The 26,273-nt window shown below is 36.9% G+C and overlaps 1 protein-coding gene across 4 annotated transcripts in view; it reads right to left on the bottom strand.

Annotated features, from left to right (window-relative positions):
* clstn1 (calsyntenin 1) overlaps positions 1 to 9,328 on the bottom strand; it is a 46,196-nt gene extending 36,868 nt beyond the window's left edge. For 3 of the 4 annotated variants that reach the window (XM_056239618.1, XM_056239600.1, XM_056239596.1), the window contains exon 1: positions 9,067 to 9,327. In XM_056239618.1, coding sequence (XP_056095593.1) covers positions 9,067 to 9,130 — 64 coding nt within the window. In that variant the 5' untranslated portion in view covers positions 9,131 to 9,327. Of the gene's footprint in view, positions 1 to 9,066 lie in introns of all 4 variants that reach the window. The other variant, XM_056239609.1, reaches the window with a different exon arrangement.
* Positions 9,329 to 26,273: the final 16,945 nt, after the last annotated feature.

Genomic DNA, 26,273 nt, shown 5'->3' on the forward strand with positions numbered 1-26,273 from the left:
ATATCATTGAACACAAGCCTATCAATCTTCTTTTGCCGTTATATAAGTTTTAACTTAAATGTAATTGTATCGATGTTGTGGCAGATTTGCAAATATCCCTTGTTGGATGGTGGCACTCCAAAGGAAGTGAACAAGACTTTTTCCTGTAATTATTCACGCATACATTACTCTACAGGGCTAGCAGTCTTCAGTAATGGTAAACGGAAGCAATTAATTTGCTGATAGCTCAGTAACCCACAAGCAATTATGCGACATACTTTGTACAGCCTAATTTTGGCCATTATTTGACATGGGGGGGTTGGGGACGCCCTGGTGAATGGGCTTCTTGAAATGGTGAGCGAGACCAATTTATATTCTTGGAGATCTGAATTAAACCTGCAGACCTCCAAAACAATAGCTGTGTGAGAATGTGTGTTTCTCGCATTATGATTTGATTGATGAGGGGAGGCCAAAGGTTACGGTGTCAGCCATGCTTGTTCATCCATCTGCTAGAATCCCTCAAGATCTGTAAAGACAGAATGGCCTGAATGCTCAAAAGCACATCGTCTGAAAGAAAGCTTAAATACGGACTTCCTCCTGTGTCCTCCTGTATGTATGCGGCACATTTAAGCGGTTTGACAAGAGATGGCTATTTCCGGTCAGTATGGCGCAGAAACCTTTCGTGACAGTGATCCCTCCCAGATTGCGATCTACCGCAACCTTTGTCAATTATCACCACAGACGCCTCCGTTCTCACCTCGAGTGTGAGCGAGCTGCGAGCTCTCACAGAGCACACAGCTGCTTCACAATTCAAGGTTTATCAGTGGTAGTAAAAGATAACTACTGATCTACACCTTGGCAGACTTGAAAATGGATAGGCTTTCACACTCGATGGATTTGCAGTTACTCCTGAAAAAGACTTATAAACGGCTTCTTTTTGAAGAATCATTCCAAATTTGTAGCCGTGGTTTGGCGTCTTTGCTGAGCAGACCCCATTCTCATGTGAAGAATGCAGGACAATGGGCCATCCTAAGATGTCAACAATGGCCTGCTAGGAAATCACTGAACGACTGATACAACGTCTCCAGAACAACTGAGATGGCTTTCAAACCAAACCACTTTTTAGTTAAAAGATTAGAACATTATTGCATTATATAATAAATTGTATAAATTCTACAAAGTATACACATTTATATATAAAATACATATTTTTTATTTATTTACATAATATTATTATGTTCACACCAGAGTGAAACACGTGTTTTCTTTCCCCAAACCAGTTCAGTGCAAACTCCGCCCTGCAGCCGATTCCATAGATTTCATTGGTCATGACAATCACAAGGCTGATTGCCAACGCAATGCTACAACTAAAGGTCCCATACTCACGGCGAAGTTCTTTTTCATTCATTCGCTAAGGGGTAAAGCTACGTTTGAAATATGTGATCTGGGGTATTCTGTTAGCGAACATCCGACACCGACCACTACTCTGCTGAGAGCAGAGTTTAGATGAATATGTAAATATGTGCTGGCCGCTTTCCCCTCATTAACAAAATAAACACAACAAAATTGAGAAAACAGCAAGCATTTTTTTAAATAAAGCATAAAAAAGCATCTGATTATAGCGAAGTGGATATGTTTGCATGAGCTCTGCAATTCGGCACAGTAGTAAAGCCACATCAAGTTTATTTATATAGCATTTTATACAATAGATTGCTTAAAATCAAGCAGCTTTACCATATAGGCCTAAGATATGAAAAACAATGTTAGTGTTTAATTTCATCAGAAGTACAACTTAATTTTCTACTATAAAGGAGCTTATGAAGGTAAAAGAGTAGCAAAAGTAGCACTTGTACAATAAATATCCGTACTTGTACGCAAAAATATACAGTCACAGCTCTAATGTGAAAATCTGTAAAATAAAGTTGAATTTTGAAGTCACAAACCTGTATTCTGAATTTTAAGTTGCAGACAAGTAGTCACAAATGTGTAAAATATCATTCACAAAAATACAGCGATAGTTACAGACAAACTTAAGTGCATATTTGAATTTTTTCAGTACATATTTGCACTTATTCGTTCATTCACATTCGCAGTATAACCTCAATTAGGCACTTGCAACTTCTCAAATCTGTCACTGCAGTTTCAAATCTTCGCGCCTTGACTTTTGCAACTATTTTCGTGAAATATTAGATGCAAAACTATCTTGTGCACTTGCAAACTCAGTGTCAGCGAGAGAGAAAGGAGGGCGGGGGAGGGCGCAAAGGAGTCGTTTTAATTGGTTACCTTACTGCCTAGCCAATGAAAAGGGACTTCTTTTGTACGCGATGATGTCACGACACCCGCAGCCTCGGGGACGTTCTAAAATGCAAACGTCGCTTAATAATGTTCTAAGACAGTGATATTAAAAGACCAAACTCAGTACACACACTACTAATAAAGCATATGTACAGAAAAGCAGTTAAACCCAGAATATGAACGCAACGTGTTTACAGTAGCCTTATTACACGATAAATGTTTTCCTCCCATAGAAAACCAAGAAAACACTTAATGAAGCTTAATAGACCAACAGTTATAAAAAGCCGAAAAAATTTGTTATACATTATTAATAAAACACAGCCAGGTTTAGTGATTTGCAAAAACTAAATCTGTACTCACACTTAGTTTGTCATAAACGCAGAGGAAGAACTACTCCAAAGCTATCTCTCGGAACCTTAATTGACACCCTGAACACAAATTAGCTTTCTTTCGTCATATTCTGGACTCATCTGTTTTTAATGTGCTTTATTAGTATAGTGTTTACGCAAACTTTGTTCTGCCCTGATTTTGTTGAAATTACGTCATTCTTCGTTTTCGCTTCAAGTATGTCAGGGCCTTAATATAACCCATAACCCTTCCCTACACCCTAACCTTACCCAATAAAATTGTCCACAGGGCGGGATTTTTTTAGCCAATTTGCCAGCTCATCAAAATAACTGGTTCATTGGAGCCATTTGTTCTCTAATCGGACATCACAGCTTCATCATTGCGTACTAAAACTTCTCTAACAATACAATATCTGACGAATCCGCTTGTTAATTTATCCTACTGTCACCAAGACAGACTAAAATTAAGTAATTGTAACAAATTTGTTGTTTTTTTAAATCACATTTACAATTATTTTAGTCTCAGTCTGGATCTCTGCAATGAAAATGCTCACCAATGAAAATGTTACAAATTACTTGACGACCAAGAGAGATAATGCTCAGATCTATCATAACGGTTCAGCCAGTAAATATTTATAATGATAATCATTGTTATTTTCTGCTGGGAGAACGAGCAGCTAATTGTCTTAACATCTTGAAATACATAGACTTAAACAAGTTTCCAGTTGGTCAAGTAAGTTGGTTGACAGCGACACTTAAATGTTTGCAAACAAATTTTAAAAGCCACCACTACCCATTGAAAAGGGCCTTAACAGTCAGGGAATTGATTGTTCAGTGAAGTTTAAGACCCTGTAGACAAATGTAGAGGAAATCTCTGGGCTCTACTGACCAAAATATCTCACAGTAGGGTTCATAGTCAAGCCAAAGCAGAAGGTCACAGTGTGTACTCAAGGAAGTATCTGTTAGTCCACCAGAGCAGTCGCTACAGCACAACAAGGCCAGGCGTTTTCAATAAGGGTGGGGGCAGGGCGGTGTGAATGGTGCTCAATCACAGCTCAGTATGGAGCACACAAAGGCCCAGTGAGAGTGAAAATGAGCCGTAGCCATAGAACACAGGGCTGCTTTTCATGTCTCCGGAGGCCGGGCTGCACAGACCTCTATACACAGGTAACACCTACTCTCTGGTTACCTGTTCCCATGGAGCACTGGTGCTGACGCGATGAGGCACTGAATAGAAGAGGGCCACATTTATCAGGCTAAACAAAAAGCACAAACCCTGACAAACACTGAATGGATGGGCTCTCTTCCGAGCATTCAGCGTGTAGACTGAGTTGACCTGAAATGTAAGCAGGTATAATGATGTTATGGGTAGGGTTACCGACCAAATGGCTTTCAGTTGGTTAAGGTCTCAGTTTTAGGGCACTGAAGAATGTTTTTTATCCTTTTGTTCTGTTTCTTCCTGAGCGACCAAGAAAAAGATTTCTCTTATAGTATCTACACTGTCAAAAAATTATATGGTCAATGAGTTATGACAACATGTTTTTACATTGTTTTAACTCATCAAAATAAGTTAAATTATACATAAATCAACTCATTTTTTAAGTCAGTTTAATGTAATTTAAGTTGAAATGACTTAAACATCCAAGTTGATTGAATTTTTTTTTACAAACGTTTCATCCAATTACAATGGTTGACAAATATTTCTCTTTTTTTCTTAAATAAAATAAATGACAATAATTTATATAAGCCTATAATATTATATCATGTCATCATAGAGGTATATAATAATAATAATCATAATCAGTCAGTAAGCAGGGTCAGTAAGATTTTTTTTTAAGAAATGATGACTTTTATTTAGCAAGGACAGTAAAGACATTTGATACAAAAGATTTCTATTGCAAGTAAATTTTTTTTATTTTTTATTATAACTTTCTATTCATCAAAGAATCCTGAAAACATGCATCATGGTTTACACAAAAATATTAGGCAACACAACTGTTTTCAACCTTGATAATTAGAAATGCTTATTGAACACGAAATCAGCATGTTAAAATGATTTCTGAAGGATCATGTGACACTAAAGACTGGAGTAATGGCTGCTGAAAATTCAGCTTTATTATTTACCACAGTATTTTCTTAAATCCCTTACTGACCCCACACTTTTGAATGGTAGTGTGCTCATTAGAAGTTAAACAATTTAAATATGTATTTTAGCGCATGCGTAAAAAAAACACGACATTAACTTTGGACTTTATGTTAACGTCCCCGCTAAGAAACACATCTAACTTGGGGCAGATTCCTGAAACTTTTATTCGTTTTTTAAGCAATCAACCTTTCCATTTCGAAAATGTTTTGCACATCCCTCAGTAGAGCACAAATATACAAACACAGACACATGATTTGGTCTGTTTACTTCAAAAGCAGCATGTTGTTTTAGGAAGATCAACAATAGCAGTCAACCGGCTACCATGCGAGTCAAAGAGACAGACCTTATATTTAGTACGTAATGACCTATTCTTGACAGATCACTGACTCAATTCAGCTCGCAAAGGGGCCAATGAAATTACCACCGACTGCCCAGCCGCCACGATGACTAAGAGCTGATTGTCTAAGTGAATTTCCACCACACTGGCTGAACCAAAACTGAAAATGCAGCATTTTTTTTTTTTTTAAACAGATGAGCAATGCTTTGTTAACTGTTATGCTTAGAAAGTACTTGGAATTCCAGATTGGTACATAAGTCAAATAATTCTGAGTTGCGTCTAACAGTGGGCGCATTGTGACGCGTTTATTGCGGCGCACGGCTCTGAGCTCTCGGCCAAGGGACTCTCTGTTTCCCAGAGTACAAATTCCATGAATAAATAGCACAACATATGAAACTTTGGGTTCTCGGCCATTAAACAACTGCATTCAGAGGGTGGAAAACACGAAAGAGAAACTAAAAAAAACAACCCATGTCTGTAACAGATATGATAACAAAGTAAAATAACATTTTAATCAGCCAAATGCTTTCAAAACACTTCAAATAAACTCTAAAAGCATAAAATTAATTAAGTTCTAACAGCGTGCAAACAGTCCCTGTGTGTTCCCTGCTTCACAGGAACAATAAGTCCACTACCTCCTCCTGAGAGAAAGTCTGCTCAGCTTATTTTATCCATCCTCTTTATGCTGTGTGAATTCACAGTTCCTAGAATTAATGGGCCCTTCAAAGCTTACATCGGAGCAGAGATCTGCTAATGGACGTCTATCTGCAAAACCAACACTTTAAAAGTGTTCTTCTAGTTCCTATGAGAAGAATCCTGAGAGATTATCCATCAAGCCACACCTGTAAATTAAGACATTCTGCTACAGGATTGAAACAAGCAAACCATTTGACCAAGGGGCACAAGAGTCAAACAAGCAGCTGTTTATTTAAGATCTCCTTCAATCCAAAATGTTGTGAACTGCTTAAGGGATCTATTAGTAGCTATGGATATGGATATTCTTCTCTGACAAATGTTTCTTAAAGTTTGTACCAATCAAATCACCAACTGTCACTATAGGAGCCACATTGTAGAAATAATTCGCCCTTATAAGCTGTGATAGAGAGAGAGTGAGTTTATACTAGGCCTAACTTTCCAAAGATCTCAACCTTCAGTATTACATCAACGAAATAAAAAAAATCCTTCACACCCTCACACAAAATCAAATTTTATATTGTTTGGACAACATAACAATCCTTTTATATATATATATATATATATATATATATATATATAAAACATCTCAACTTGACATAAGACCAGAAGGCGGAACTTGGCCTATCAATAGAAACCCGTGTTTAAGTCTTGAGTGACTCAGTCGGCACCTTGTGAAGACGACTTAGTCATGTCTTGATTTGAATTACGTTATTGAAGAAACTTATTTTTTTAACTAGGGTTTATTTCATACAGTTTATTATTTTTATGCACGTCCCATTCTTTCTGCCACTTGTTAATGATGTAAGCTATTTAATGACAGTCAGATATTTCCTCCCTGGTTAATTAATGTGTTAATTCATCTCTCGCCATCCTTCAGAAAAATAAATATATGGCAGCCACTAAAAGAACACGTTATTACTTCTTCTTAGACATCTCATGGCCGTTTGCAGGGGTGTGTAATCCAGTGAAAAGGTGGGGTTTTCATTAAACTGATAATAGCAGGGAAGTGAGCAGGTGTTTAAACAAAGCTTAAAGAGAGCCTGTCAAATGCATCAAGGGTAATAAAGTTATTTAAGGCTAATAAACACTGTGAGTGAGACATGGGCTGCGTCCGAAATCGCATACTCTCTTGAGTAGGTACTTATTTTGAATGCATAGTCTACTTACTTTGCGAGTACTAAAAAAGTATGTTCTTTATGAATGTCTTAAGTTTAAATTTAATTTGGATGTACTACATTCACCATGTTGTCATCATGTGACCTATCGTCCTCAGTTGAATTGCTTCACTGCCATTCGCAAATCCTCTCCCGAGGCCTTGTATATAATAAAGTGTCCATTTTATGCACACTTCAGCATCTCGCCGGTAGTGGGCCTAGTAGGTCATCCTGGTACTTTTTGCCAACTCTTTTATGAGTACTGTGAATTCGGTCACACTATATAGAAGGAAAGCATATGCGATTTCGGACGCAGCCATCATCTGTGGAGGTGGACATTTAAGTATGTGAATACGAGACTAATAAGAGAAGAATGCTTGACAGGCTATGGCAGACGTGTCATTTAACTTATTTTAAGTCGATGTAACATCACAAGGGTCTTGGAAATATATTATGAAGGTTGAAAAACTACATAGTGTTACTTTAAGCTTATACATTTTTTGAAAAAATTTAGAAAATGACTAAGATATGAATTGTTGTTGACATCAATGCCCTTGCGTCCAATCAAGCTCAACAGAATTTGAATTCAGTCTCACTAGCCACTAGTAATATGGATAATATTAATACAATATTGGTCCCAGTGTCTGGTAAACCACACTTCTGTTGTGTTCATGCATTCCCATAATTTTACTATTTTATTACAATTTTCCCTATTGTTGTACTATGAAAGTCATGGTTATAATAATGGATTCAATGTTTGATTTCAAGGACATCTTTGTTTACAAAAACTGAGGTACTGTGTAGGTTCGCCACTTGATGTCCAATGTAAACGTGGATTTGGAAGCAAAACCAATTGAAAACCACTAATCAACTAGGCTAATCACTAATCAACACATGCACGCACACACTACTGGCTAAAACCAACGTGATAGGTGTTTTATAATCAGTTTTGTTTGTTTTTTACCATTTTGTACAAAAAATGACCTAATGACTAAAATGTCAAGTGGTGTAACCATAAAACAAGAAGTAGCCTACTAAAATACTTCCCTCGCACCTTGAACACTCAAGTGTACTACACAACAGAAGGCAGTTTTAAACATTGCCTCTCAAAAATAAAACGTCAAAAGGACTTTAAAATCAAGAAAATGAAACTATTTCTCATCATAAAAGCATTTTGTAAACTATTTTTGTATATCTTATTTGATCTGGACTAAAAATACTAGAGACGCCATTGACCCATGTACAGTCAAACAATATCGCTCTTTTAAATGGTCAATTTCTTTCATAAGATCAGCATATTAAAGTTCAACTTCACAGCAAAATCGCACTTATCTTTAAAAATAATGAACCAGGTAACTGCAAGGCAGGATATTTCTAGAAAGGCAGCGTTTCACAAGCAAATGTTTCGCACATCAAGCCGTGTCATTGCTGTAATGTGTGCTCGTGCACCTGCAGCGATGTCCTTCAGTCATATTTAGCTGCGCGTGAGCCATTTGAAAGATGAATTTTTAAAATTAGACCACATAGTATTTGACAGAGGATCTGCAATGCGGACACACTATCTGATCGGTATAACAGTACAAATCACAAACAACTTGTTATCGGATAAAATGCCACAAATCGCCTTTGAGAATGGAGTAAAAATCAAGCACACAGATTTGATTTGCAAGCAATATGCTCTGATTATGATGATATAACGTTACACAAATAGCTGTAGGCTGAAGTCTTCTTGGCCACGGGGTGTTGGCACAAAAGATCGTTGTTTTAAAGGATTGACACTCAAAAATAGCTGTCAAGTGAAGCGGAACCGTAAGGGAGAGTGTACATTTCACAGCTGACAGGCCACGGCAATTATTTCATGACATCTTTTCTTTTCATGACGGAAAATTAGAGTAGAGATTGATTTTTTATAAGCAGCGATGTACGGACGCAACATCCACACACTGATATTGAGCGATTATTTCAGATAATTGTCAAGAAACCTTGACCGAGGATACTCACAGGAACATTAATAACCTTTAAAATTATTTTAATTATGGTCATATACCAAAGGACATTTTTAAAGAGAAACACTTAAACATTTACATTATGAATATAGGTCTTGAATCTTACCTTTGGCTGCCTCCACCGCGCATAATAGTCCTAAAAGCAGACCGACTGCCCCACGGATCCGCATCCCGTCTTCGTAATAAAAACAGTGAACGATTTAAAAAATGTTATTCTATCTCCTCACGCTGGATAAAATTGATTCAGCTCAGTGTTGCAAAAATATCCAGAAGATGTATATATCTCGGATTAGTGCGGTAGTTTTAAGATGGCTGCCGCCACCGCCGTTCAACTCTCTTCTCTTTCAATCACGGTTCGTTCAGTCTCTCTCTCTCTCTCTCTCTCTCTCTCTCTCTCTCTCTCTCTCTCTCTCTCTCTCTCTCTCTCTCTCTCTCTCTCTCTCTCTCTCTCTCTCTCTCTCTCTCTCTCTCTCTCTCTCTCTCTCTCTCTCTCTCTCAGCTCCGCTGCTGCATCCAACGGGAGCGGTGACGGGCTGACGTCACGACTGTTATTGTGGGAGTGCGGGCCGCCCGCTTTGCCCTTTGCATCAAGATAGAGAGAGGGTGTGGAATTAGTCAAAAAGATGCGGTGTGTGTTTGTAAGTGTAAAACACAGTGTTCTCCAATACTGCTTAATCGACCGTGATTAATATGGTTTAGTGTCAATGAATGAGTTAGCTTGTATGAGGGTGTCAACTTGATAAATTATATTATCATAGTGTTTTCTGTAGGATAATTTTATACCAAGATGGGGTGTTTCAATGATAATGACATTTCACATGCTATTGGAATGATCATAAATAGGCCTACATATTGTCAAATGTGAAGTTGTAGACCTACGTGAGATAGCCTAATGTTAGCTAGTTTCTAGCTAATCTTGTACCAAAAAAAGCTTATGTGAAGGCAGCATCATATGACCAAGCTTTTGCTAGTTTTTGTTAGCATGGTGAAGTTGGGGCACAGGAAAACCTATAAAATGATTGCCAATTAGGCCTACAAGTCTGCAAGGAAACATGTTTTGTTTGGAACATTTTTTGTTAGGGAATCAACATAGCACTGGGGAGATGACAAAAATGACAATGTTTGCACAATTATTTACAATCCACACCCATGCTGACTTAATTGTGCTGTTGTGATAAAAGAAAGCAAATATGATTTCCATCTTTAAAAATGGTGAGTATAACAGGAACCAGCTACCCTGTTTATCTGAATTAAATTTGTTGAATGTGTTATTCACACATTAGAAGATTGTGAAGAATAGAACATGATGGATGGAAGATAAAAAATATTTTAATAAAGCTATTTAGTAATTATTAAAAAAGCTTAAATCAGCTGACAGAGGCTAAATTTCTTTCAGTTTGTTGAGATCTTTGATGGAACTCATTGCTAAATCACACATACATTGGAAACATTGATTTTTCTCCACCCTAAAAATGAGGTACAGCATTCTTTTTTAATCCAATCATTTCTGTATAAAAATTAGAAATGCGTTACATAGATTTTTTTTTCCATCAACAGCATTTGAGTTCCTTTTTTTATTTATTTTGAAGGATGTTTAAAAAGAACACTGAATCTCAGCACACGGAGAAAAGGCAGACAGAAGGTGGGGGATGGAGAAGTATACGTCTGGGAATGGATTGTCTCAAATGAGAGGTAAGAGGTCAGATATCTTTGAGGAGGAAGTTATTGATGCTTCCACAGATGCAGATGGCTATACATTTTATTATATACTGACTGCAACTCTTAAGTTTACTTATTTAATTTCTAAATAAAATAAAATAATAATTTTTGACAACATAAAGCCTAGCTTTAGTTGGTCTCTTAAGTAAATTAAACTACCCCTATATATACATATATGCAAACAATGTAAATGTTTCTGCATTGAACACATCCTAAACATGTTAAGAATCAAGTGTTCATCAATGCAAAATAAGACAGGGAACAAAGGGCACTGCTTGACACCTTTGTACTTCCTGAAACACATTCTGATGAAGGTAGAAGATTGCTATCATCAAGAGAACGTGAAAGACGTTGATTAGCATGAGTCATCGCCAGGCCTACAAAGAATCTGTTCAGTGTTCGTTCAATAGATATTTTGCTAACTTGATTGTGATTAACTCCCCAAATAAGCATATAACAGGTTTGCAAAATTGTTATACAGTGTCTTTTTTGGTGGGATATAATGAGACATTTCTTTCCAATATTTGGAGCTCAAGAAATTAGCTGTTTGCTTGCCGAGCCCACCTGTGGCTGTGTTCACATGGTGATCTGTTATTTTATCCTTTTGTTTGTTTTTTTCACCATCTCTCTGCCATTTCATCAGTGAGTCATCCCACACGAGAGTACAAGGAAACACAGCACTTCTCGTGCAACGTTTCAAGACATCAAAAAACATCAAAGACAACATACTCAGACTGAAATCACTCAATTCTCCCAACATGATTAAGCATCCCTGCCTCAAACTGAGCAAGAACTTGAAGTCTCCATCTCCTCAGGTTAAGGCTTCCCTTCAGAGACAATGGGATTTAGAACTAGTTTATCACTTCAGTGATGATATGCCACTGCTCTTCTTTTATATCAAGCTTCAGCCTCTATCTTTGTTTCCTTGTTTCCAATAGTAACAGACTGCAGAATAGGCAGTCATGGTCTGAGCTCTTTTGTGATTGAGGACGTTTGTTAAAAAAAACCCTTCCATTGCTAACAGAATACAGGTATGTACTATTTTACATTAACACAGTGTTAAAGCTGTCAAGATGCACCAGACGACTGATTTAAAGTGCTTTGAAATGTACAAAGGCAGCTGTCTTACTTGAGGTGACCTTTGGATATTGTCCAGTCTAACTCTAAGTGAGATAAATAAATCGAATAAAGAGAGTTGCTATCAGTTGACCTTTACATCAGGATGATAATTGACAGCACCATGATATCCAACCCTTCTTTTTTTTCCTCAGGGTAAAAAAACAAACCATAAGGATCATCTCTCACCTGAAACTGTACAGAAAATCTTAAGTCTTTGTAAATCTTAAATGCTATGGTACTTGTCATCTTGTTGGTTCAACCATGACAAGATTTCAGTCCTTGTATGTCCAGCCAATCCATCACTCTCTCAGTCTCTTTCAGTCTTTATGAAAGGCCACACAGTTTCTACCTCCCCATCAGCCTGGAGAATGTTCTACAACACATCTCCAATTGAAGTTGATGTATTTTTTTTTCTTGCAATACCAAATTCAGGTTAACAGTTGATGGTGAGGCCATTTTTACCTATAAGCCTTAATATAACCACAATTGCAAGCCTTATGTTGCATGAGCCATTGGTGCACATTATTCCAAAGAAAAAAAAATGGTCTTCACATTCACAAAATGCACTCTGAAAAGACTTTCCTTTTCATCTCTTTTCAAGACCTTTTCAAGTTCTGTCTCATTGAAAATCCTCTTTCAGCAATTCATGTTGGCTTATGAAAAATGAATACAATGTGAAATACAGTTTATGTTTTTCAGACTAATAATTATATTCCGCAAAAATGCGAAATGTATCATAATATAACCAAAAATATGAAGCAGCACAACTGTTTTCACCATGAATAATAATATAAAAAATAATTCTTGAGGATCAAATCACCATATTATGATTTCTAAAGGATCATGTGAAACTGAAGACTTGGGTCATGATGCTGAAAATTCAGCTGTGCATCACAGGAATAAAATACATTTTAAACGATACTAAAATAGAAAACAGTTATTTTCTTGATGTGCATGAGAGACTTCTTTCAAAAACATTTAAAAAATTCTTACCAACCCCAAACGTTTTAACAGTATAGTGTATGTGGAATAATCTCTAAATATCTGAATGCAAATATAAAGGGTAAATCTATATCTGACCATCTTGTGTCTCCTCTTTATCAATGTTGAAACTACACAAACCTATCACTTACATAAGTTGCCGTTATTATGAAAGTTCCATTGGTCTAATTGGAAGTAGTGAGAAAACTTTGGCTCTAAATACATTATTGTCAGTGCTATCGTGTATTCTCATATAGTTTCAAATTCTCTTTTGTGCAATAATTCTCTTTGGATTATTATAATAGCACAATTTTCCTCCCTAACTCTACACTTTCTTTGTTTTTGAAATCCGGTGTGAGACTATGTTTGTTCTTGAATCTGCCCTGATTTTGAATCCGCAAAAGAGGAGAAAGACTCAGTTGTGGGTGTCTTTAAAACTAGCTTCGAGACGAGAAAACAGATAACAGTACCCCGCTGAAAGTGTTCGTGGATAATAGGCTTTCAGCTCTCCGCCTCTTGTGTGTGGTCGCCAACAAAGGAGAGAGGAAGAACTGGAGTGAGACTTCTCAAATAACACATTAAAAAAGATTGATGCACTGGTTCGAGACTGTCCTCCTCCGAAAAACGACCCCATATGTCGTTTGTACATGCAGCGTATTACGACCTATAGTGGCGTTTTAAAATGAAGCGCCCTCTAGCAGTCTTATATATGACAGTCTCGTTTATCGGGTGTGTCGTCATCAAATGACCTTTGACTGTCGTTACCAATAAAAACAAAATGCGGCAAGAAAAAGAATGTCCCTGACCGCCGTAATCAATATCTGTTTTATTTTATTTAAAGATCTATTTAATGTATCGTTGTGACTGTCGGCAATTCATGTGTAAGTATAAGTGTAGTTTGATGTTTTTTCTTTACAAATGGGTTGCGATTGCCACTAAATGAATGTGATTTTACCACAGTATATTAGCTCGATCCTGCTAGTTAAAGCACAGTGCCCATACATTTTTACCATAGTAATTAGTTTTACTGTGGTATTTTTAGTTAAATAAGACAACGCCATGCTTTTAAGACTGTGGTTTTACTGTGGTATTTGTAGTTAAAGCAAAGTACCACAACACATACCTTGGATTTAACACAGTAACTGTAACGTTAAATTTACTGTGGTATTTGTAGTTAAAGCACAGTAACTTGCATGCTTTTACCACAATAACTGTTTTTACTGTCTACTATTTGTAGTTAGAGCACATGAGTAACCACAGCACTTACCATGGTTTTACCAGAGTAACTGTCGTTTTACTGTGGTATTTGTAGTTGAAACAGTAACAAATCACTTGCCATGGTTTTACTACAGTAACCATAGTTTTACTGTGGTGTTTGTAGTTGAAACAGTAACACAACACTTGCCATGGTTTTACCACAGTAACCATAGTTTTACTGTGGTGTTTATAGTTGAAACAGTTACACAACACTTGCCATGGTTTTACCACAATAATCACAACACTGGCCATGCCTTTAATACCTTTTTGTAATGTAATTGTAAATCAATATTCTTTTTCTGTCTTGCAGTTACTTCAGATCACATACTCCTCCATCTCCATCTCCCACAACAACCTGTAATCCAACAGCTCTTTTAAGAGGCCATCTCTCGCAAAAACTCACTTTCTGTCTGTCTCTCTCTCTCTCTCTCTCTCTCTCTCTCTCTCTCTCTCTCTCTCTCTCTCTCTCTCTCTCTCTCTCTCTCTCTCTCTCTCAGTTTTTTTTAACTGTAATTAATTTACACATTTTTTTTGCTCTCTTTCTTTCTCTTCTTCATCATGGAATATTTTTAAAAATCAAAATTTGATCAATTCTGTCAGAAAGCTGCTATTAACAGGGAACTTGAACTCAAAGCTCCCAGTGCTGATCTTGAAGAAGCTGCCAGGGAGGCTGAACAGGTCCTTCAAATTAGGTAATGTTGAACACATTTAGTTATAGCTGATTTGCTTTAATGAATGTATCCTTATTTTATGTTTTATTAACTTTCCTTAAAGTCCTTCCTCTCAAATAATTTGGTCACGGATAGTTTTTAACACACTGTCTCAACATGTATATATTTCTCTTTGTTTCAGCTGAAAAGGAAGTGCTGTCAAGGGCTTGTTAAACCTGTCTTCGTGGAGAGGGATGAATTCGGCCATCTTGTGTGTTTATGGAGATGGAAAAAAGCGGCAAAGGCAAATGTTTCCAATGGTATGTCTGTGTTGGTCTTAACCCTTGATTGAATATTACTGCAGTTACATTTTGCACAGCATTTGATGTTTCTTAAACTTTGTTTTACATACTACACTACCCCATCAGTAAGAACCCACAATAAAGCGTCATGTTGATGTAGTAATAGGTCATACAATTGACCAAGTCAGCAAATTCATATGATATTATGCAAGTGCACTCGTACAAAATTCTATGACTTTTACTCCAGCTGCTGTCATTGGCCATTGCCTCAACTCTCTTGCAGATTGTAAGTAGTTGGACCGTTTATATCAGAAAGTTCATATCAAGTCCATTGTATTCTTTATTAACCTTTACATATTGGCGCCGTCTCTTCTCGTACCAACAGTACATGATATTTTTCCACATGTTGATTTTTATTGACCACATCTGTTTAAGAAGCAAGAGTCTGGAAATGCTAGTTTAACAAGTTACGTGACACATCAGATCTTCAAAGAACTTGTCCTAATCAGATCACTTAAACAATTAGTTCACCCAAAAATGAAAATTCTGTCAGTAATTGCTCACCCTCATGTTGTTCCAACCCGTAAGACTTTCATTCATCTTCAGAACACAAATTAAGATATTTTTGATTAAATCTGAGAGCTGTCTCACTCCTCCATAGAAGCTAAGGGATCGAAACTTGCCAGCCTAGAAAGTTAGAAAAGACAATGTTTAAAATAGTCCAAGTGACTACAGTGGCTCAACCTTGAGTTTATCCAGCGACGAGAATACTTTTTGTGCGCAAAAATAACGACTCATTTAACTCTTCATTTTCTTCTCTGTGGGCCTCTGAGTGAGTTTACGAAGTGTAACAGCGCAGCGCTTCTGTGTTGTACGTCAGAATGTAGGCTCGCTATTGGCCGACGCAGGTCATGTGTGTGATGCGTGTGACGTACAACACAGAAGCGCTGCGCTGTTACACTACGTGGCTCACTCAGAGGCCCACACAGAAGAAAATGAAGAATTAAATAAAGTCATTATTTTTGCTTGTTTTTGCACACAAAAAGTATTCTTGTGGCTTGATAAACTTATGGTTGATTGACGAAAGTCTTACGGGGTTGGAACTTGGAACAACATGAGAGTGAGTAATTACTGACAGAATTGTCATTTTTGGGTGAACTAACCCTTTAAGTTCGTTCATCACACCAATAACAATAACTATAATGATAACTATTTTAACATCCACAACAAACGGTTAAAGTTGGATAGATCCTGATTGGTTGTCAGTGTTTTTATAGTTCATCATGTGATTTAATAAAATTCTCTTTTGTCCTTTCTTGCAGGATTTGTCACAAATTACTTAGTCCTGCTCCATCAGCTCTCTACAATATCAAACTCCATCAGCTCTCTACAATATCAAGCCCAATGGCTCTTTTAAGACCCAACCCATCCAAAAGCTTCCACATCGCTCTCTGTCTTGTGTGGCACATCTGCTCTCAGCCCTTCTTCACTCTTATTGCTAATTTCCACTCTGACCATGTCTACTTGTAATAATTTCTTTTCTACAGTGAACACTCAGATTCTACTGTGAGCACTCCTGTCACCATCCCTCCCACTGTATTCTACTTGCCAACACAGAGAAAGAGGGCGGGAATGGTAATGTAAAAATAACCTATTTTCTTTCTTTTTAATATTATTTCCTTAATTGTTTCAACTTAATGTTATTGAATTGCATAATATGTAATTATATAAATATATATATATATATATATATATAAATTTATTACATGGCTTGGTTGAATTCTAATGTAGAATGCGGTCTGTTGTTTCTTGAAAACAGACCGCTGCTAAGTATAACACACCGTTGCCATGAAAAACAGAGCGTTGCAATGGATTCTAACCGTAGAGACGTAGCGCTAAACGCTATTTTCTTTAGCGGAAGCAATACAATCATTTTTAAATCAATAAACCTTTTTAAATCAATATTTTGAGTCAAATTATTGATATATTTGGTATGTAGCCATGTAATAAGCGGGATAATGTCCCTTACACATTATCCCTTACATATATCATTCCAGTTCAGTTTTCTCCATCCATCTGAAATGCCAATCAAAATTACATGTTAAATACTATTCATTGTTGTTTTAAAGGGGTTTCGGTTACATATCAGTTACTTTATCAATCAGTGTTTTTTTTAAGAGTTTTCTATTTTTCACTATAATTGATTACCTCAATGCAGAGATTTTTTTATATAACCAACCTATTTTTTTGTTTTCTTTTCTACATAGTGGCGCAAACTGGAGGAGTACCTGTGTGACAGAGGATGCTGTGCTGGGCGCTTATCTTTGTATTTAAACAGTTTGACATATAAATAAACAATGGGAAATTACTACAAATTGTGTCCATTCATTATGCTTTTTTTGAGCTTTTTTTTTTTTTATTCCTATATTTATACTAGCTAATAATGGTAATGGGGTCCATTTCCTGGAAACACAGAAGTGATTAAATAATTATGTACCTTTAATACATTGTAAATGTTATAGAATTACTTCATTTGAATAGTAGCTGAACTTATCTTTGTTTAAGAAATACTGAATGCTTGAATAATTATCAGAGGATGTAAGCAAATGAAACTTTTTGAATTATTTTAATACTTATTTGTCATACAGTATCCAACTGCAACATTTTTCTATTGCGTGTAATCTATTGGTGCATCGGGTTATGCAATGCAATCTGTCATTTTAGTTTTATATTTAATGGGGACAAATAAATGTTTAATTTGTCCATTCACCACAAGAACCTGGAAGATCCTGTCATAAATGACCATATATGGACAAGTAAGTGTGACGCATCTGCTCAACTGGGTTGTCATTGGCTTTGACATTTCCTTGGCATCTAGAGGACTGGCTGTGGTTGGACAATCTTTAAACCCATATTACTAAACGTTTAATGTTGCAAAGTACGTTTTGCTGTTATAATTACGTCAGTAATACATAAAGTTAACAATGTGGTGTTGAGTTGTTGTGAGAAATTACCCCTTTACCGAGATCCTAACCCTAACCCTAAGTATAAGTTAACTGAACTACAAACAAAGACTATTGCCAAATAGCTTATAATGATAGAGGCTCATGGGTAATGTAGTTTAAAACGTTTAATAAAGAAATTTTTAAAAAATACTATCTTTACTGAACATAGGGATATCTAATCATGGTCATTGTGAAAACCTCTAAGAAATATTTGAGAGGCAGGCTAAAATTTGGTATTTTACTATAAGCACTTTTTAAAACGCCTTTATACCACCTTTTCATATATATATATATGATTTTTTTTAAAGTGAAGTCAACATCATTATGTAAACATAGCATAAGAAGTGTTGACAATAAACAAAGACATCAATTTAAACAACCAATACACTTGTGACACTTCATTGTACAACATTGTTTTACTGAATGGCATACTGTCCAAGTACACACAGTGTGTAACTTATGGCTCAAAAGTCTTAACAAAAAATAAATGCACTGCAAAGCATCATAATGTAAAAGTTCTGGACATCAGAAATTTGAATGCTCATCCTGCTTATAGTACAGGATCCATGTTGATCTTTCCCTGGTACATCATCCTCAGTGTGCCTGAAGTGCCCATTACAATATAGCCCATGCAGTCTCTTGTGATGCATCTTTCAGCCTTTCACTTCATGTAACTGAAATTTGGCATATTTACTGTATTTGACACAACATCTAAGTCCTAAAACATATACAATGGTAACATTCTAGCAAATGATTGTCCCAAATGTCATTAATATGACAAATCTTCATGTCTCAATTAAAACAATCATGGTTATTATGTCTTATTACAAAATCTAATTGTATATTTACCAAACACAATCCTTAATAAATAATATTCACCATATGTTGTTATCCAACACCATGTACAAAACTATACTGGATAATACAGCATAAATACAGCTAAAGTAGCATATAAAGACTTATGATATTTGAGAGAAATAAAAAAGGGTTGTTATAATCATGATATTTATCTCCCTATCAAAATCTTCTTCCATGTATATAAATAATATTCACCATATGTTTTTATCCAACACCATGTACAAAACTTTACTGGATAATACAGCATAAATACAGCTAAAGTAGCATATAAAGACTTATGATATTTGAGAGAAATAAAAAAGGGTTGTTATAATCATGATATTTATCTCCCCATCAAAATATTCTTCCATGTATATAAGCAATTTGCAATTGTTATCGAGCACAGTACAGTACAAATGATGGACAAAAGATGTGATCAAATCAAATAATTTTATTGTCACAAAACCATGAACCCAAGTGTGTACAGGTGATGAAATTCTTTTTTGCAAACTCTGCAGAATGACAGTATGGATGACAAGTATAGAATATTTACACAACACATACAGTATTAATATGCACAGTATATGTTAGGGACTCAATACAAGTAGAGAACAATATATGGTACAATATTATACTATACACAGATTGAAAAATGAAAAAAAATAACAAACAAAATAATCACAGTATACATATACAGTGCAGTACGGTATGAATGAGTGAAAATAGAATGTCAGGGTCCAGAATAATACTGAGTAAGAGTCCAGTCAGTGTAATTGAAAAAATGTAGAGCATATGAGGTTGGGGGGTGGGGGTTGCTGTGTGTTTTACTGGTATGAGTCCAGTCTGCTGGTGCGGGTTCTACGATAACCTCTGCCTGATGGTAACGGTGAGAGCAGTCCATGGCTCGGGTGTCTGGATTCTCCGTGCTTTCCTCACACACACCTGTAGGAAGGGAAGTTTCCTCACACACTCCCTTGTCCTGGAGGGAGGGAAGCTCACCTTCAACAGTGTTCTGTGCAGTTCGTAGAGCTTTGCAGTGATGCAGCCAGTCAGGATCCTCTCCACAGTGTAAAATTGAGGGTTGATTTGAGGGTTTTGGTGCTCACACTGAACTTCCTCAGCTGTCTGAGGAAGAAAAGACACTGATGAGCCTTCTTCAGCACAGCATCAGGGTGGATGGGTGAAGGTCTAACCAAAGAAAATATGTATTTAGGAGGTGGTAAATCAGCAAACCATATATAATAGTATTATTTAAAATTGTTGCACTAGACCAGGGGTAGGCAAGTTCGGTCCTAGAGAGCCACTGTCCTGCAGAATTTAGTTCCAACCCTAATCAAACACACCTGAACAAGCTAATCAATGTCTTCAGGATTACTAAGGCTATAGGCAGGTGAGGTTTTTCTGAGTGTTGGAGCCAAACTCTGCAGGACAGCGGCTCTCTAGGACCGAACTTGCCTTCCCCTGCACTAGACTTACCATTGATTCCATGGGCCGTAACTCTGACCTGTCAATGTAGAGCTGGAATGTATTCTTCACAGTGGATAACTGATGCAGTGCTGCACTTGGTGGCCACAGAATCGTCTCCTGTCAACAAAAACTCCATCTCTGGCCTCAGACCCATTTCTCCTTAGTCTGGACCATGTGAACTGACCAACTGCGTGAAGACGGACCTGAGCATTGAGTGTGTTCAGTGCCAGCTATCGGCTCCTCTACCTCTTGATGTAGTCTTTCTGTACAAGTAGAAAATGAGAACATAATACAAGCAGTCATAACAAATTAATAATGTATTTAAAACTAGTGCAACATGCCTATTTCTTCATCAACTGGCTTCATCCTCCTTCAAACAATCAGACAAAACAACAATTTAATAATAACTCCAGAAAAACTGTCAGTACTCACCATATAAAGTAGTTTCCAGCTATAAACATGTATGTATGAGTATCTATGAATACATGAGAAGGCCATGTTCATTTCTCATCCCCAACAGAACTGGTTGTCCTGGTGAATACTGGTTTGCATGGCTTGCTCTTTTTCAGCTGTAAAACAAGAAATGTCTATTGAACCCATGTTTAAATACTATTGTTGTTTAAACATGTACATTAAGACAGGAACTGAGATGGGTGTAAGTTTTAATAATGAGAGAAAGGTGGTACTAGAAAAAGCTGTATCTTCAATAGCAAGCTATATTAATAAATGAATTCCTTTAAACATGATTACTTGCTGCCAGTATTGTTGTAAGCAGTTTAAAGGCCTCTTCACGCAAAGGATGAGCCCACACTGCAGCTATTTAACATATAACGACACAGAGGAACAATTTCGTTGGAATCACTTTCAGAAATGTTGTTTTTTTCCAGCTGATGAACTATAAAAATTTTGACAGCCAATCAGAATCTACTCGACTTTAAAAAGCTTAAGCACTTAAAATGTCAGACAACATTACCACAGCACGCACTTTTGATAATAAACAGAACTTTATCGTCCGTTTGTTGTGGATGTTAGAATATTTATCATTATAGTTATTGTTATTGGTGTTATGAACGAACTTAAAGGGTTAGTTCACCCAAAAATGACAATTCTGTCAGTAATTACTCACTCTCATGTTGTTCCAAGTTCCAACCCCGTAAGACTTTCGTCAATCAACCATAAGTTTATCAAGCCACAAGAATACTTTTTGTGTGCAAAAACAAGCAAAAATAATGACTTTATTCAACTCTTCATTTTCTTCTGTGTGGGCCTCTGAGTGAGCCACGTAGTGTAACAGCGCAGCGCTTCTGTGTTGTACGTCACACGCATCACACACATGACCTGCGTCGGCCAATAGCGAGCCTACATTCTGACGTACAACACAGAAGCGCTGCGCTGTTACACTATGTAAACTCACTCAGAGGCCCACAGAGAAGAAAATGAAGAATTAAATGAGTCGTTATTTTTGCGCACAAAAAGTATTCTCGTCGCTGGATAAACTCAAGGTTGAGCCACTGTAGTCACTTGGACTATTTTAAACATTGTCTTTTCTAACTTTCTAGGCTGGCAAGTTTCGATCCCTTAGCTTCTATGGAGGAGTGAGACAGCTCTCAGATTTAATCAAAAATATCTTCATTTGTGTTCTGAAGATGAATGAAAGTCTTACGGGTTGGAACAACATGAGGGTGAGCAATTACTGACAGAATTTTCATTTTTGGGTGAACTAATTGTTTAAGTGATCTGATTAGGACAAGTTCTTTGAAGATCTGATGTGTCACGTAACTTGTTAAACTAGCATTTCCAGACTCTTGCTTCTTAAACAGATGTGGTCAATAAAAATCAACATGTGGAAAAATATCATGTACTGTTGGTACGAGAAGAGACGGCGCCAATATGTAAAGGTTAATAAAGAATACAATGGACTTGATATGAACTTTCTGATATAAACGGTCCAACTTCTTACAATCTGCAAGAGAGTTGAGGCAATGGCCAATGACAGCAGCTGGAGTAAAAGTCATAGAATTTTGTACGAGTGCACTTGCATAATATCATATGAATTTGCTGACTTGGTCAATTGTATGAACTATTACTACATCAACATGACGCTTCATTGTGGGTTCTTACTGATGGGGTAGTGTAGTATGTAAAACAAAGTTTAAGAAACATCAAATGCTGTGCAAAATGTAACTGCAGTAATGTTCAATCAAGGGTTAAGACCAACACAGACATACCATTGGAAACATTTGCCTTTGCCGCTTTTTTCCATCTCCATAAACACACAAGATGGCCGAATTCATCCCTCTCCACGAAAACAGGTTTACCAAGCCCTTGACAGCACTTCCTTTTCAGCTGAAACAAAGAGAAATATATACATGTTGAGACAGTGTGTTAAAAATGATCCGTGACCAAATTATTTGAGAGGAAGGACTTTAAGGAAAGTTAATAAAACATAAAATAAGGATACATTCATTAAAGCAAATCAGCTATAACTAAATGTGTTCAACATTACCTAATTTGAAGGACCTGTTCAGCCTCCCTGGCAGCTTCTTCAAGATCAGCACTGGGAGCTTTGAGTTCAAGTTCCCTGTTAATAGCAGCTTTCTGACAGAATTGATCAAATTTTGATTTTTAAAAATATTCCATGATGAAGAAGAGAAAGAAAGAGAGCAAAAAAAAATGTGTACATTAATTACAGTTAAAAAAAACTGAGAGAGAGAGAGAGAGAGAGAGAGAGAGAGAGAGAGAGAGAGAGAGAGAGAGAGAGAGAGAGAGAGAGAGACAGACAGAAAGTGAGTTTTTGCGAGAGATGGCCTCTTAAAAGAGCTGTTGGATTAAAGGTTGTTGTGGGAGATGGAGATGGAGAAGTATGTGATCTGAAGTAACTGCAAGACAGAAAAAGAATATTGAATTACAATTACATTACAAAAAGGTATTAAATGCATGGCCAGTGTTGTGATTATTGTGGTAAAACCATGGCAAGTGTTGTGTTACTGTTTCAACTATAAACACCACAGTAAAACTATGGTTACTCTGGTAAAACCATGGTAAGTGTTGTGTTACTGTTTCAACTACAAATACCACAGTAAAACTGTGGTTACTGTGGTAAAACCATGGCAAGTGCTGTGGTTACTGTGCTTTACCTACAAATAGTAGACAGTAAAAACACAGACTGTGGTAAAATCATGGTAAATTACTGTGTTTAATTACAAATACCACATTACAACTACAGTAACTGGTAAAAAAAAACATGTTAAGTCTTGTGTTACTGTGCTTTAACTACAATAGTACACAATACAAACACAGTTACTGTGGTAAAAGCATTGTAAGTGTGGTTACCGTGGTTACAGTTACGGTGGAAGAAGCATGGTATAACGTTACTGTGCTTTTACTACACATGACATAGGATCGACAGTTACTGGTAAAACATAGTAAATGTGTGGACTTTTTGCATGATACCTTTCCCAACACAGGCAAATTTCAATGTTTGAATGTCACAATGAAAACTAACTTTATAATGCTGGCGTGCGTTTGAATGAACGTCACACAGCTTGAAATATAAATACCGATTTGAAACACGACATCCTTTAATTCATAAACACGGGACTATATACGGATGGAAACCCTACCTGTACGTGTGATGAAGTCATCAAAAAGATATATTTTATAGCAATAAACTACTTTGAATAGCTGGGAGAGTTTGACGTAAACTGGTAACGTTAGCAGGTAGATAAAAATAACCCATAATGCATCGAGGTTTATAATGCATTTCTCCATATCTCCAGCTGCCGGTAGGGGCGCAAATTTAGGAAACGCTCTTATGTGTCGTATTTGAAGGTAGTCACAAACGACCTAAATGGTCGTATGGGTTGGAGGACTTGTTGACTGGTTCAGTAGGAACAAACAAATGTTCACACCTCTGAAGTTTTGACAATTACATTTTCCTCCTGAATATTTTAGCTGTAGTCTGTCATTCTGTTCTTTTCTAGTATTCTGAGCTGAATGAATCTTTAAATCATGGTAATTTGCAAAAAGATGTCGGCGCTTAAAACGAGTCCATATTGTGGTAGATTCGTGTCATTAGCTTTGCCTCAATTCAATTTCATGCATATTAAACAGAGGGTATTCATGATTCGTTCATTCCAATCTTCACACTAAGTGCAAATCAACTGTCTGTACTGCTGCACAAGGTCATTTACTCCTTAAAGGAACAGATCACTCAAAAATGAAAATTGCATCAAAATAACTAATAGTAACGTCCAATTTGAATCAGAACTTGTCATTGAATTGGTTGATCCAGTTCACTAAACTGGTCTTGAAGGATCGATTCACAGTCCAGAATTCGCCTTTGGCTAAGCCACACCCTAGAATGTAGATTGACCAATCACAGCACAGCCGAGAACGAGCTCCCACAGAGGTCTGACACTTTTTCACAGCGCTCCATTGACTTTAACACAGGCGTCTCATATTTTTGGTCTCGGCCGGCTATTACCGTCGTAGTTTGATCAAAAATATGGTTAAACGTTGTGCCTGGGGCATTTGCAACACAGATACGCGTTTCCCAGAGAGGTTGGAGGGGGGTGTCCGTTTTTTTCCCTTCCCAAACCGAAGTCAAATCCTGACAAGTGTCGTCTAGCACACGCTGCTAATAAATACAACGTTATACTCGCGTAGTCCGTTTGCTTTGTAATAAGGAATATAGAAGTGAATAGAGACCTACCCAGCTTTGCATGAACAGTGTTGCTCCTTGATATTGTTAGTCCCAGCCTCCGTCTCGATTAGTAGGATATGCGGTGGTTCATTTTTTGACTGTGACCGGTATGCTTTTGCCTCTATTTGGATGCCTTGTTGTTCCTTGCGTTTCACATGTCGTGAATATAGCCTTCGAACGTATATAGCAGCTCCTTTTGCCTACTTCTATCGGACACTTTATAACGAATGATCTCAATGACTCAAAGAACTCAACAACACAATGACTTGTTACAGTATAGCACCAGTTAACAGCTCACTGGAGGTGAAGATTAATCTTAAATCTTGGTCTGTTTCTCCCATAAAACTCAAATAAAAAATCATATGGACCACTTTTATGAAGGTTCTTTTGTGACCTTGTGTTCTTTTGTTTCTAAGCTTTGGACCCTATATTGTGATTGCATGGTTTGTCTTTAAAACATCTCTGTTTGTACATGCAAGAAAGAAAGTCATACGGTTTTGAAACGACAAGTAAATGATGATCGAATTTTCATTTCTGGGTGAACTATCCCTTTGAGAGCATAACCTTCAGCATGTTATTTTCCCGTAAGCTTCCCTAGCTATGACAAATGAGACAGCAGAGAATAAAATATAAATATACACTGCCGTTCACAATATTACTGTTTTTTTTTTGTGTGTTTTTTTTAATCAAATAAATGCAGCCTTGGCGAGCATAACACTTCTTTTAAAAACATTAACAAATCTTATACCAAACTTTGGAACGGCAGTGTATAGGCTATATACACACATATATAATTAATTGCTGATTTAAACCATCATGCTCAAATAGGCCTATATCATATTTTAGGTTAGCATTTCAAAGGTTTTGTTGCAGCCCTTCTTGTACAAACATGTCACACACTCACAACCTGCGAGACAGAGCTGTCAGAGGCCTGTCAATTATTGAGATCTTCTCTTCTGAGGTGTTGCTACTCTGCTGTGAAGAACATTTTCATCTGTTGCCTGGCAGAGGTGTCCTCAGAGACAAGACAGAGTGTGTCAGAGTCAAACTGAACTGAAGACAGGAGCTGTAGTCTTAAAACCACAAGGTCTTATTAAGACGGATCTCAATGTCTTGTGCTTAAATCTGGAAAAAAAGAGATTGCTTTCCCTGGAGAAAAGTCTAACTGGAATTTGACCTACATTAGACCTGCCCTAATATCTTGTAATGTGCTCTGTCTGGTTTATTATGCGAAGAACATCCACCACTACTCAGTCAATTTAGCGATGTCG

This window comes from Rhinichthys klamathensis, unplaced genomic scaffold (assembly GCF_029890125.1).
Source record: "Rhinichthys klamathensis goyatoka isolate OS25496 unplaced genomic scaffold, OSU_Roscu_1.1 h1tg000020l_1, whole genome shotgun sequence".
Lineage (NCBI taxonomy): Eukaryota > Metazoa > Chordata > Actinopteri > Cypriniformes > Leuciscidae > Rhinichthys > Rhinichthys klamathensis.